This window comes from Mustela nivalis (assembly GCF_964662115.1).
Source record: "Mustela nivalis genome assembly, chromosome: 6".
In the NCBI taxonomy this organism is placed as follows: domain Eukaryota; kingdom Metazoa; phylum Chordata; class Mammalia; order Carnivora; family Mustelidae; genus Mustela; species Mustela nivalis.
This window is the reverse complement of record NC_139025.1, coordinates 125,850,254-125,863,625: the sequence shown is the minus strand read 5'-3', so window position 1 is coordinate 125,863,625 and position 13,372 is coordinate 125,850,254. Positions and strand designations below refer to the sequence as shown.

Sequence of the window (13,372 nt, the reverse complement as noted above, 5' to 3'; positions counted from 1 at the left end):
CAGTGCAGCATAATGCTTCACAGTTTACAAAATGTTTTCCATTCACAGAACGAGGCCAAAGCTAATACTTGTTAGTCTTGTGGGTCCATTTTTAAAGATGAGGAACCTGGGCTCACTGGTCCCCCAGACCTTGGGTGGGACTCATGTTAATCCAGGCTATGTCGCCTGGCCAAGGGCCTTATTGCCAAGGCTGAGGACCCTACCCCTCACCAAGACGGCAACCTCCTTCTTAGAAAGTCTTCTGAGAGGCCCACGAGAGCTGCCCTTTTTGTTTCTCTCAATGGTTATCACAGAATATACCAGCTATCCCACTGCTGGTTGAAATGTGGGCGAGCCAGAACCTGTGGTTCCAGAAGGTTCTATCAATGGCAATCAGAAGTTATTCTCAAGCGTGGCTTTAGACCCTCCTTAGTCACGATTCTTCCTCTAGGTCAATGAAATGTGAATAGAAACTGATAATCCTACCCCAATAGGACTGCTGTGTGGCAGGTGACATGGATTCTGAGATTACCTGGTAAGCCAGCAACCACTGAGAATCTCAGTCTAGCACATGGGTACCCTTCATCTCTGACAGTCCTTCCCACACATCTCTTAAAGAAAATAATCTTGCTTTGTACAACTTTTATTCCAGGAAATAAAAGTCCTCTAGCAGAACCTTTTTAATTATCGATCTGGACAGCCCAAATGTGAAAATATAAATATAAAAGTACAACATTTACAGTGCTTAAAATAACTTATATATATATAAATATATATATAAAATTATATAATTTATATCTTTAAAAACTGTTTTTTTTTAATTGTTATTTATCACATTTTCTTTTTTCTTTCTCTTTTATGTAAGCCCCATGCTTAACAAGGTCTTGAACTCATGACCCTGAGATTAAGAGTCACATGTTCTACGACTAAGCCAGCCAGGCGCCCCTAAAAACTGGTTTATTATGTACAATGTACATCAGAGAAAAACACCTAACGTGCTCATTCATAAAAATGAAACAGGTTCCTAGATTTTTTAAGTCTTTAAATAATTCATTCAGAAACTGCAGCTTAAAATGGTAGCTGAGACAGTTTTAATTGATGTATTTTCAGCATGCAGCTAACTGTACTTTAATTCTACCTCCATAAAGCTGTAAGACAAACCGAGCAGTTGTTCTCGCCACACATCGCTTACCGTGCTTTGTTTCACACGCTGGTGAGGAGAGTTGAAGAGGAAGGTGCCGAAGAGGGAGATGCGGGTGCTGTCGTAGAGCACTGCTAAGTACGTCTCTGAGAACTCAAAGGCCGCCGGGTACTGTTCGAGCAGCTGCCACGTGGCATCCAAAAACAGCAAAAATAAGGGAGACTGGCAGACATAGACAGAAAATGGGATCGTTCAATGTTAGCCTTCAACTGTTCCCATTTATTTCCAAATTTATGGCTCACATTAAGGAAGAGATTACTAAGAAAACCCCTCAGCCTAAAACACTAAGCTCCCAAGCTGTGCCAAGGCTATGCAGGCAGGTTAAACACGGCTTCTGCCAAAGCTCAGAAGTAGGTTCAACTTCCATAAACATCACAGCCCTTCCTTGCCGAAGAAGCCTATTGAGCTGAAATGGCAAAGCCAATGGACAGGTTGCTGCTGTATAAATGGGGGACATTAAGAGATGTGATAAAGCTTGCCCTGGAAATAATTCTTTAGAACACTGAAAAAAAGAAAAAAATAATCCCAAAGCAAAAAGCGACTTCTGTATTCGCTTCTGGTGGACTGTGCAGGCTCAGCACCCAGAAAACTTGGCAGAGTTTCAGAACGCGGTTGGCGCCAGTCTCTCGGTCATATGGTGGGTCGCCAAGTCCAGCAGCTGAAGACAGCCATTGTATCCCGGAGTCCCGGCAACTTAAAAGTGAAGCAGTCAGTGTTGGGATTTCCTCAGAAGGTGGTGGTGAAACAGAGAGCCCGCGAGTCAGGCCGCGCTCCCCACGACAAGCACATCCGTGAGAGGCGTGCGGGGCCATTCACAATGCCCACAGCCCTCAAAAAGATGACCCTCTCCAACTTTCCATTCTCCACACATGGGCCCCATTTTAAGAAAACGTGATATTCCAAAACTGATTTTTCAAAATACCTAACGTGTTCATTATCTGCTTTACAGAAGAAATAATACAGCATTTTTCAAGCAGCTTTCAACTTGGAGAAATGCAGCAGTCAATTTTTTTTGGAATTTCACTTCTATAGTTATAGTCATCTTTATAAGTGCATCAATTTGGATGCTAATCCATCACTAGTCTTAGACTAAAGAAGCTAAGAGGTACCAAATGCAACATTTAAAAAGGCTCCTCATCTCTTTACAGACAGAACACCCCTTCACAGGATGACGTGAATTTTATCTTGTATACACTTAAAGATTCCCTCCCAGGGAGCATTATGATTCTGTTACCTCTTTCTCGGATCTCTTTAAGTGGTTGCATCTGTCTAGGAACTGATATCCGGCCATGACCCACTCCTTCTGGATCAGACTCTGGAATCCTGCGATTGTCCTAAAATGGGGATCCAGCATCACTTGAACAAGAGAAGCTACAATACAGCTCAAGTCTCTTCCCTCTTCCTCTGTCAAGAAAATGGAAAGAAAATGAATACTACTTAGAAAAATGCTGAGAGAAGGGGAAGAAAGAATAAAGGGGATAATACATTACTCTCTGCTTAGGCTGCCTTGAAAATAATCCAAATTAGGAAAGTTCACTGGATTCCAGCAACTCTAAAGCATTACAGACTTTCAGATCAATTAGTGTCTAATGGGAGATAGTCTTTTATACATGAATATTTTCCAGAAAACAGAGAACAGCCCTCATACTTCTTCATTTCAGTGATTTGTGGTGGAAATCTTGCATGAGTCTGTTCTACTTCTGTTTCCTAAGAACATTAAATATACTTTTTCTACTGGCAACTCCATATGGTGACTCAGAAGTGAATGAGGGGGGACGGGACAGTCCACCATCACCTGAAAAGGTGGCAAACATTTTCCTCCCATCTTTTATAGTTTGCATCCATTTCAATAATGCCAGTAAATACCCTGATATCAAAGCCAGCGAAAGAAATCAGGAAAGAAAATGTCTACCAGTATCCCTTGTAATTAGATTATAAAATCATTAACAAAATATGAGCTGACGTCAAATTATCTCATGAATGCAAGAATCTATTCCAGGAATGCAAGGTTGGTTTAACATCCATCTAACAAAGTAACACTTCATATAAATAAAGTCAATGATAGAAATAACATAATCATCTCATTAGATGCATAAAAATTATTTGTGTGATCAAAATCCAAAGTTCATTCTCAATAAAAACTCTCATTAAACGAGGAATACAGACATACTTCAACCTCATAAGAGGAATCTATGAAAACCCACAACCAACATCATTCTTTAAGGATGGTAACTCCTAGAATTGAGGGATTCCGCTTCTATGCACCTACCCACAAGAAATAAACAAGTAGGTCCCCATGAAGACTTTTAAAGGAATGTTCACAGCAGCATAATTCATAACAGCCACACATGGAAATAAACCCATGTCCATCAATAGCTAATATATAAGTAAAATGTGGTACTGACAAAAGAATACTATTCAGAAATTTAAAAAAAAATGCTACATGCTACATGAATGAACCTCGAAAGCATGTATGTTAAATGAAAGAAGCAAGAAGCAACAGATCACATACTGTATGACTGTTTCCATGACACATGCAGATCGAGCCAATCTACAGAAACAGAGAGCAGACTAATGGTTGTCTGGGGCTTGGACACAAGGAATCTTTTTGGTGTGATAAAAAATTTCTAAAACTGGACTCTGAACTCTACAGTTACTCTGTATATTTACTAAAAAATAATGATTCCTACACTCAAAATGGGTGAATTTTAAACTAAGTGAATAATAACCTATTTCAAAAACATGTTCTGCAAAAAAAAATTGTTAGTAAAATGCAGGCTTGGTATCTCTTCTAAGCCTTTTGTATTATAACAAATGCTTCAAAACATGCGCTAAGTAGGATTTTGCAATAGGGTAAGAACACCCACTGGCTCAGAGGACAGATTACTGGGTTGCTGGGTTCTGCAGGCATTTGTGAATTAAATAACTCTGACTGCATCAGTTAAGGATTACTTGAAATAGTGCATCACTATTCTTTTCTCCCCCGAAAGGTTTTAAATATCTTTACTTTGCTCAAGTCAGTTAAATTCGACAGTTAGTAAAAATACTTTTGTAAGCTTTAGTAGCATAGCATATTCATAAACTAAGCAATGTGAATGTCATAAAATAAGGTAGCTCATGGTTTATGAAACTTCATCATTGGTTAGCTTAGAAATTCTTTTAGCTGTAAAGTTATTTCACATATAATTATCCTTTGCTTAAATGAAATATTTTTATATTGTATGTACTGCTCCTAAACATCAGACAAACTTCACATTATTGGCTATTCATCTCAATTTTTTGATACCCAACTCTCTTTAGAGTCCAATCCAGCGTGATCCAAAGGCATTTAAACTGAAATCTGTATGAATTCAAAACATCGTAAGATTAGAGAGAAAGGATGCTCTGCCAAGATTAACACTTTGTATGACTCCAGTGGGTGCTGTGACCCACACTTCTCATGCTATAGGAAGGAAGGTTTAACCCAGGGCAGACTCCCTTCTATTTCTCTGTCCGCTGCCGCTGGACCACAGCTGTCCTCGACTGAGGTGCCGAAGCTGTAGTGTCTGGTGGCACTGTGGATAGTAAGAGATGGCTAGGAGTCATGTGACTGAATGGACTACAGTCACCGAGCTGCCTGGCATGGTGACCAGTGTCACTGGTAACAAATTACCTTGTAGGATGACGGAGAGATGCCGGCTTTCTAGAATGTACACGAGTTCTGCTGAATGTTTAAGGAATGCCCTGGAAAGAGAAAGGGAAAAATACTGTCAAAAAATCAGATTTCCACTATAAATATTCCTTTTAAAGTATATGAAATCAAACACACCTAATATTCTACTAAACTGTATTCTCAATAACCTTTATGAATTTCATCAGTATTTATATGATTCTTCAACAGAGTATCTTCTGATTTTTTTAATCAGGGAAACTCATTAACCCTTTTATAAAAAGGGGATTGATTTACATGACATTTTTTTTTTTAAAGATTTTATTTATTTATTTGACAGAGAGGGAGAGATCACAAGTAGGCAGAAAGGCAGACAAGAGAGAGAGAGGGAAGCAGGCTTTCTGTTGAGCAGAAAGCTCAATGCAGGGCTTGATCTCACGACCCTGAGATCATGACCTAAGCCAAAGGCAGAGGCTTAGCCCACTGAGCCACCCAGTGGCTTTACATGACATTCTTGAAATCACAATCACAAAACACAGAGATCAGTGGTTGCAGGGACAGGGGTGGGGATGCAACTCTGAAGGGGCAGCACGGAGGCCCTGTGGTGACAGAGCAGGTCTCTATCCTGACTGTGGCAGCTGCAGGGATCTATACGTGCACAGATACACAGACCGCCACACGCACACACGGAAACACAAATAAATGGATGAAATATGAATAAGGCCTATACATTATACCACTTGAATGTGGTGTTGTTTTGTTTTAAAGATTTTATTTATTTGACAGAGCGAGAGTACACAAGCACAGGGAGCAGCAGGAAGGAGGAGAGGCAGGCTCCCTGCAGAGCAAGGAGCCTGATGCGGGACTCAATCACAGGAGCCTGAGGTCATGACCTGAGCAGAAGGCAGATGCTTTTAACCAACTGAGCCACCCAGGTGCCCCGTGCCACTTGGTTTTGACACCATCTTCTAGGTATGGAAGATGTTACCACTGGGGGAAGCTGGTGAGGAGTAAATGGAGCACTGCACTGTTTTTGTACCTCCTGTGAGTCTGTAATTATTTCAAAATAAAAAAAGTTAAGTTCAAAAAAAGAAAGTGGCTGTACAAACCTTACATATTCTAACCACCGAGTATTTTCCAGTGAAGACAACCATTTTTCTTCAGTTTCTTCAAAAGGCTCTGCAATAAATATGGCAGTTATACACACATACATGTTTAGGCATTTTAAAGAACTTTACGTGACCAGTATCAGAATTAAGTGATACACATCACAGTTTTTCATATTTAAAAGCTGGCTTTAAGAAAATATTATGCATTTTCATTTAACAATACAAACATTAAGAGACATGGTACAAGCCTATTAAAAAAACAAGGATTCCTGGGCCTTGGTTTCCTTCACTCTGGCTTTCGGGGAAATTCTGGAGAGTCTCAGCACCTCTCTGCTCCCAAGAGCCAGTGGTTCTCGCTTTCCTGGGCAGCCTCTGCTTGGAATCTGGAGCTCGCACTCACAGCTTCCTGCCGGCAAAACTTGCCCTCCCTGTCTCTCTCCACCTCCCTTGCCGTCCGCCCTGCCTCTCAGGACATGGTGTCTGTGACCATGGCAGGAACAAGGACACCTTCCTGGCAGGGCCTGCATGCCCTCCCCAGTCCCACCCGGCCTGTCTCCAGGTGTCTCTCACCTCATGAACTCCAGGCTCTGGTCACATTCCATCAGACAGCCGAAAATCATTCATGTCACTGTACTTTCTTAACACTCCCCCCATCCCCGCCAGCTCTCCCTCCAGGCCAGTGCCCCCTCACCGTTGCAGACCTGCCCCAGTGGCTGCCTCTCCTCGCTGCTGGGTAACAAGGGGCCCTCTCTGGGCACCCTTTGGGAAGGACTCACTTCACACCAAAGATGCTTTCGTGAGTCACCCCCTCCCTGGGACACACTCAAAGCACCTGAGAAGCACCTGCTCAAACACAGGATTAGAACTCGGAGGCCACACAGATTACAACACAGCTCTGTCTGAAATCCATGTCAAGTTCCATATCTCACAATGTAACTGTCTGCATTAAAATCTCAGTATGTTTGTCTGGAAGGTAAGCTCACTGTTCTCCTTGGCACTTTTACCAAATGATCCTACCATGACAGTTCACGCTTTGAAAGTGATTTCATTGGTTTATTTCTTTCCTCCAAAACAAAAAGCAGTTTAAACACCTCATTTTCTAAGAGCTTCTGATATTGTCACATTTAATAATTTGTAGATATTTCAATGAGCCTCAACTTAAATATGTCTACTTGTGTATTTTCAAGGAATATAACTTTTTCTAACATACCTCATGCAATGCTGTAACCCCCATTCATTATATACATACATATATATACAGATACACACACACACACACACACACACACAAAATGAAATTACCATTAACGCATAGTTGCTTAAGTTTCACAAAAGCCGCCTGTATTTCTTGAATATGGGGCAAGGTCTTATCCAAATCTGATTTGTAAACATCACTTCTCTGTGGATGACTTTTAGTAACTGCGTTACAAATCCTAATAAAGACAAAATCCTTGAGTCATTCATTCATGCCACACATATTTTTTGAAGACCTATTATGAGCTAAAGCACTACTCTAAGGGCTGGAGACAGACGAATGACACCGGTGGGGCCTCTGCTCTCACAGGGCTTCTATGCTTAGTGATGGGAGGATAAATGAATAAGTAACAAGGGGCCATGGTGGCTTCACCGAATGAATACAGGCTAGTTCAGGTCACGTGGTTGGAAAGGCTTTTCTGTGAAAATGATACTGAAGTCAAAACCCAAATGACTAGAAGCCATGCAAGATTGGTGGGTAAGTGCTCTAGGCAGAGGTATAGTCAGGGCAAAGGTCCTCTGGTGGACACAAGCTCGGTTGTGGAGAATCCTAGAGGCCACTAGGGCTGAGCTGATGAGCCTAAGGAAAAGGGGGTGGAGAGAGCGCAGTCAGCGAAGACAATCTGTCTTACTTATGAAGGGTGGGAGAGCTGGGAAAACAAAGGAATTAAAACAATTTGCAGCTTAATAAAGTTAAAAGATTAAAAGTGCCACTGGCTGTAAGAGTTTAGAAAGAACCCTGGCCCAGCAGTACTGCAGGCTTCCCTCTAATAGCTGTGCCCCTTCCTGAGCACTTCAGGAGCAGACATGGCAGTCAACACTGGCCTCGGAGCATGACACGACAGACAGGTCACTTTCAACGTGACCAAGGCAAAAAATCCATCAGAGATTATGTGAAGGCAGTCACCCTCCTTTCCAGAAACCTCCTTTGAGGGTCACTTGTCGGCTATTTGCTTCAACAAACATGGTTTTCTTAGGTATGGCAGTGTGGAAAAAAACCCTAGCATCTGGCTGGCTATACCAATAATAGTGTGTAATATACAATCTGAGGCTCTCTGAGCCAGTTTTCAAAGATCTGTTCCTTTGTCCTCATCTATTTTGTTTTTTGTTTTTTTTTTTTTTTTAAAGATTTTATTTATTTATTTGACAGACAGAGATCACAAGTAGGCAGAGAGGCAGGCAGAGAGAGAGAGAGAGAGAGAGAGAGAGAGAAGCAGGCTCCCTGCTGAGCAGAGAGCCCGACGTGGGGCTCGATCCCAGGACTCTGGGATCGTGACCTGAACCGAAGGCAGAGGCTTTAACCCACTGAGCCACCCAGGCGCCCCTGTCCTCATCTATTTTGTAAGTATTGAATAAGTATCTGATACAGCAGGTATTTCCTGAGTGCTGAATGTACAACGGTGTCCAAAACGTAGTCCCTTTAGCTCCAGCCTCATAGCAAAGACAGGCAGTAACCAAACTAACACACATATACAATTAAAAACCGAAGTAAGTGTTAACGATGAAAACAGCCATGGAGAATGTATAACTCGAGGCCTGATCTAATTTAGGAGGTGAGGGACAGCTTACTTTCAGGAATGATGTCTGAACGGAGATGTAAAGAATGAGTGAGCACTGAGCGGGTGGGGTAGAGAGTGCGTGAGGATAAGGATGAAGACAGCCAGCCTGAAAGGGAACAGCACCAGTGAACATCAGGTGGGAAAGCCCCGGCACAGTCCACGGGGCCAGGGCCCGGAGCAACAGGCCTGGTACTGGTGAGACACGGAAGGAAGGCATGAGGGCTCCTGACACACTGGGGGTGAAGCTGGAGTGGATACACATGGGTTTGTAAGATTTTGAGAAAGAGAAAGAATTTGATGAACTGAATGTGGGGAAGGAAGAGGAAGAGAACATATCCAGGATGATTCCTGGGTTTCTGAGAATAGGCTGGGAGAGGGCATGGTGCCCGTCCTGGCATCTGAGTTTGGACATCATGAGTTTAAAGGGCCTTTAAGACTTCCACAGAAGAGGGGCACCTTGGTGGCTCAGTGTTAAAGCCTCTGCCTTCAGCTCAGGTCATGATCCCAGGGTCTTGGAATCGAGCGCCGCATCGGGATCTCTGCTTAACAGGGAGCCTGCTTCCTCCTCTCTCTCTGTCTGCCTCTCTGCCTGTGATCTCTGTCTGTCAAATAAGTAAATAAAATCTTAAAAAAAAAAAAAAGAGAGAGAGAGACTTCCAGAAAAGATGTCACATTAGGGATATAAATTTTATGATCAATGAAGCCACAGCCACAGATGAACTTCTTGAAGAAGGAAATAGAGAATAGGAAGCAGTGGCTTCAGACAGCTTCTAGGTAGTCTGCAAAGAGCCAGGGCTGCAGAGGGCACACAGTACCAGTGAGAAAGAGGGGCTGCAGGAGAGTGGGAAGGAGCAGAGCGCTTTAGGGACAGACAGAGAACAGCAGTGATGGCTGCTGCCTGCTGAATGCCCACTGCTTTAATGACAAGGAGCTTAGACCTTAGACACACCTACTAATAGAGAAGTCTGATTTATCCTGAAGTATCTCAACCAGAAACCACTGCACTCTGGAAGTATGTTAAAGGTGACACTGGTATAGCAAGATGTCAACAACGTAAGATCCTCTGGTGTCTTAAAAGCCAAAGGGTTAAATTATGTTTAGTATAAACTTCAATGTTAATTTTAATATATGCACATTTTTTTCAAAATGGTAATTCATGTACAGAATACATGCTGCTAACTAATTAATAAAACTATGCCATTTTCCAACTATTTTCAAGTAGTCAGGAGTTTACTGTACTCATTTAGGATAACTAAAATGTCCCAAGTAACAACAGCCATGTCTTGATTACCTCTGGTCAATTTTTCTCTGCTGCAGCACGTCTTTTATGAGGGCCATTCGCACAAGAGCACTGCCATTTGAGTGGCTCCAGCACCAGAGCTAGGAGAGAAGCAGAGCCTTTACTTAACTGGGCAAAAGAAAAAGACATCGGAGTGAATGAAATCCAACAGACATCACTTACTGGCATCCTTCTTCCAACAAAAGAATGGGAAAAGATCTTCAGATCTTGGTCTGCTAAAGAACTTGGCACTACAAAGTATTCTGGAAGGCTGGAGAGGAAAAAGCAAACTGTGACACAACAGTCCTGTGCTTTAGGCAAGTAAATGTGCTTTCCAGATGCCATGTATACACATTTATGCCCATTTAGTGTGTTCCCTACTTGACGGCCACATGGCATCTACCGTGGAAGACGAGGCAGACCCTAGACATCTCTGCCTAAAACATGTATCATGGGGTCAATTATCACAGAACTAATATTTATAGCAACGGAAAACAGCCAAAGGAGATGTGTGAAATATTCTCCAAAATGATTTTTAATCAAAGATGTATTCGGTTTCTGAAAAACATATCCATCTTTGTTCTCTACGGGCAAGGACAAAAGGTACAGAAGACAAAACCAAACCCGAGCCACAAACCCAAGAAGCTTTAGCTCCTTCTCTCCGTCTTCTAACCATTTCCAACCCCAGAAGACACCCAGACTCCAGGACACTGCCTGGACAGCAACTCCTAGCAGGCAGGCTCACTGCGCCCGAACGCATCCTCCTTTCTCTCTCCTTCCCTTATCTTTAAAACACCCATGGAAGCACTATTAAAAACAAATGTTCCATTCACGGTAACGTGGAGCAGAGTCTGATTATTACGCATAAGAAGTCTGGACTCACCAAGTGGAGATCATGTAACCCTCGTTAATAGAACACACTCTCCAGCCGGAGGCACCTGTCCTCTTGATTTCTCGGTCCCAGTCTGAGTATGTTTCAAAGAGCGGAGTTTTTTGGGTGCTGCCAGCTCCACCACCGCCTCCTGAGGGTACTCCATTAATTTTGTTGGCTACAAGAGAAAGCGGTATGATTAATTTTATTTCAAGGTCCCATTTCGTCCACGCGCCCTCTCGGCTCTCGGCGCCTGTCAGGAACACGTGCGGACGGGACACCTCCTCCCTGCGAGTCTTTCAAGTCTCCCTCAGATGCTCCGACTGCTCCCAACGGTCCGGAGAAAGAGGCAACCCTCCTCTTCGAAGAACTCATTTTGTTTCGTCCTTATCAGCTCTTTCCTGACTCCCTCAGCACCGTTGGTTTTTCTGTCCTTCTACTGGCCCTTTCTCCTCTACCTTCAAACTCAAATAGGTCACCTTGATTTTGAAAAGACTTTCACGAGACCAAGCTGCACCACTCCAGCTACTGCGCTAGATAAACATTTTTCGCTCCTCCCCATTACTGACGATCTTCCCGAAATGAGGAACAATGCTTGCTGCCCAGCTCTTCTCCTCTTCCATGGTCTTCTACCCTATCGTTTCATGGAAGCCACTCACAAGCCTCCCTCATCCCCCTGCCCTAAACTGTGGGGTAAATTCAAATCCTTGCTCATTTTTTCCATATGTTTTGCCTGGAACAATGAATGCATCCAAACACGTCTGCTCTTGACCAAATCTTTTATCCGCCTAATATTGACGCCCCACTCTTTTCTACGGTTCATTATAAAATCCTTGGTCTCCTGTATCTATTCAAATTTCCTTTGATAAGTTCACAAGGGTTCCTTGTACTCCATCCACCACAGGGCCACTCCCATCTGGGGATTTCAGCAGAGGGCCTACACTTGAATTTCCTCAGCAAGAAGCCCTCTCTCATGGAGAACTGCTGTCCTCTGTGACATGCCCACAGACTCAGGAAAACCAACAGAGTGACCAGAGGGAAAAAGAGTATCTCAGCAGTCAGCCTCATCTACCCTGGCAATCTGAGGTGACAGACGACACCTGGTCCTGTGTCTCACTGCTGCAGGTGGCAATGGTGGTAGCAAGTTTCTAGTCTGACATCCCCGACACGACGTTCTGCAGCACTCAAATAGTCTGTAGCCTGCTACATGACCCAATGCCCCCAAATCGTGCTTTCGTGATGCTATACCCTTGTCCCAAACTTTCCCTCATGGTCATTTTCCAACTTCCTCAAGCAAACCTAAATGGTTTTGCTTAAAAAGCCCTTAGATAATCAACCTGACCTTTCATTACTGCCTAAGCCCCGTGCTGCCCTGTAACCACAGAAACCCCTTCACTGTCCCAAGAACATGCCATGCCCACTTCTGTGGACCATTTATTAACACCTGTTGCAGACAGGTATTTTTGGAGAACTTCCCATGTGCTAAGGCCTGAAAATTTAAAAATGAGTGCAGTTTTATCTATATCTTGAAACTGCCAACAAGACAGTGGAGGGTAAGCTCGGCCCCAGTCACAGTGAGCAGGATGTACAGGCGCAACGACAGCCCAGGGGAGGGCGCCCTTAGCACTCACTGGAGACGGAGGCCGGGGCACGAAAGACCTCAGGATCTGACCACACTTGAACAGAGACCTAAGGAAGGAGCCCAATGTTGCCAGGTGGCTGGCGAGATGAGAAGAAGGTAGGCATGCTGGGTAAAGCCAAACATAAAAAACATGGTGTAATTGTATAATACCAGCTAGAGCATGAGGGATGCAAGGGATGGTGGAAGAGAGGCTGGAAAATGAGATGGAGCCAAGACTCTTGGTCTCTGCTGCCCCGAACAGTAGCCATTAGCCACATGTGTGATTGAAATAAAATAAAATAAAGTATGCAGGTCCTCAGTTGTACCAGCCACATTTCCAGTGCTGAACAGCTGCATGTGGCTAGAGGCTCCTATACCAGAAAATGCAGAGGAGAGAACATTTCCCTTCCTGGACTGCGCTACTCTAGATTAGAAAGGGTCTTATGCACCATGTTCAGAATTCTGAATTTTATGCTTTAAGTGGCATCGGAATTACCCATTCTGATTTCAGCAGAGCTTATTTAATAGTAAAACGCTAAAGCCAAGCACATATCTTGGAGTGCCACTCCATCACAGAGCCTTCTCCAGAGGAGCTATAACAGCAAAGTCTGCTGAGAAACGTGAGAGCTGTCATCTCTCTGGGAGGCAGAACCTGCATGGAATGTCCAGGCAACTGTCACATTACTCACAGTGTTCCAGAACACCAAAACCACAGAAAGCTATTCAACATTAGAAGATATAATTCATCATGCGATCAAATTACAGAGGAAAAACAAACCCCTTATGATCAGTTCAAAATGCAGAAAAATATTTTATCAAGTTCAGTACCTACACATAATTTAAAAAAAAC

At 43.2% G+C, this 13,372-nt stretch overlaps 1 protein-coding gene across 6 annotated transcripts in view; it reads right to left on the bottom strand.

Annotated features, from left to right (window-relative positions):
- The window catches only part of MTMR10 (myotubularin related protein 10), a 54,704-nt gene that overhangs the window by 6,670 nt on the left and 34,662 nt on the right, over positions 1-13,372 (bottom strand). For all 6 annotated transcript variants that reach the window (XM_082736624.1, XM_082736626.1, XM_082736623.1 and 3 more), the window contains 8 exons: positions 10,914-11,079; positions 10,214-10,301; positions 10,043-10,131; positions 7,241-7,371; positions 5,939-6,008; positions 4,833-4,903; positions 2,415-2,584; positions 1,172-1,342 (listed from right to left, as the gene is read on the bottom strand). In XM_082736624.1, the coding sequence (XP_082592750.1) occupies positions 1,172-1,342; positions 2,415-2,584; positions 4,833-4,903; positions 5,939-6,008; positions 7,241-7,371; positions 10,043-10,131; positions 10,214-10,301; positions 10,914-11,079 (956 nt within the window). The remainder of the gene's footprint in view (positions 1-1,171; positions 1,343-2,414; positions 2,585-4,832; positions 4,904-5,938; positions 6,009-7,240; positions 7,372-10,042; positions 10,132-10,213; positions 10,302-10,913; positions 11,080-13,372) is intronic.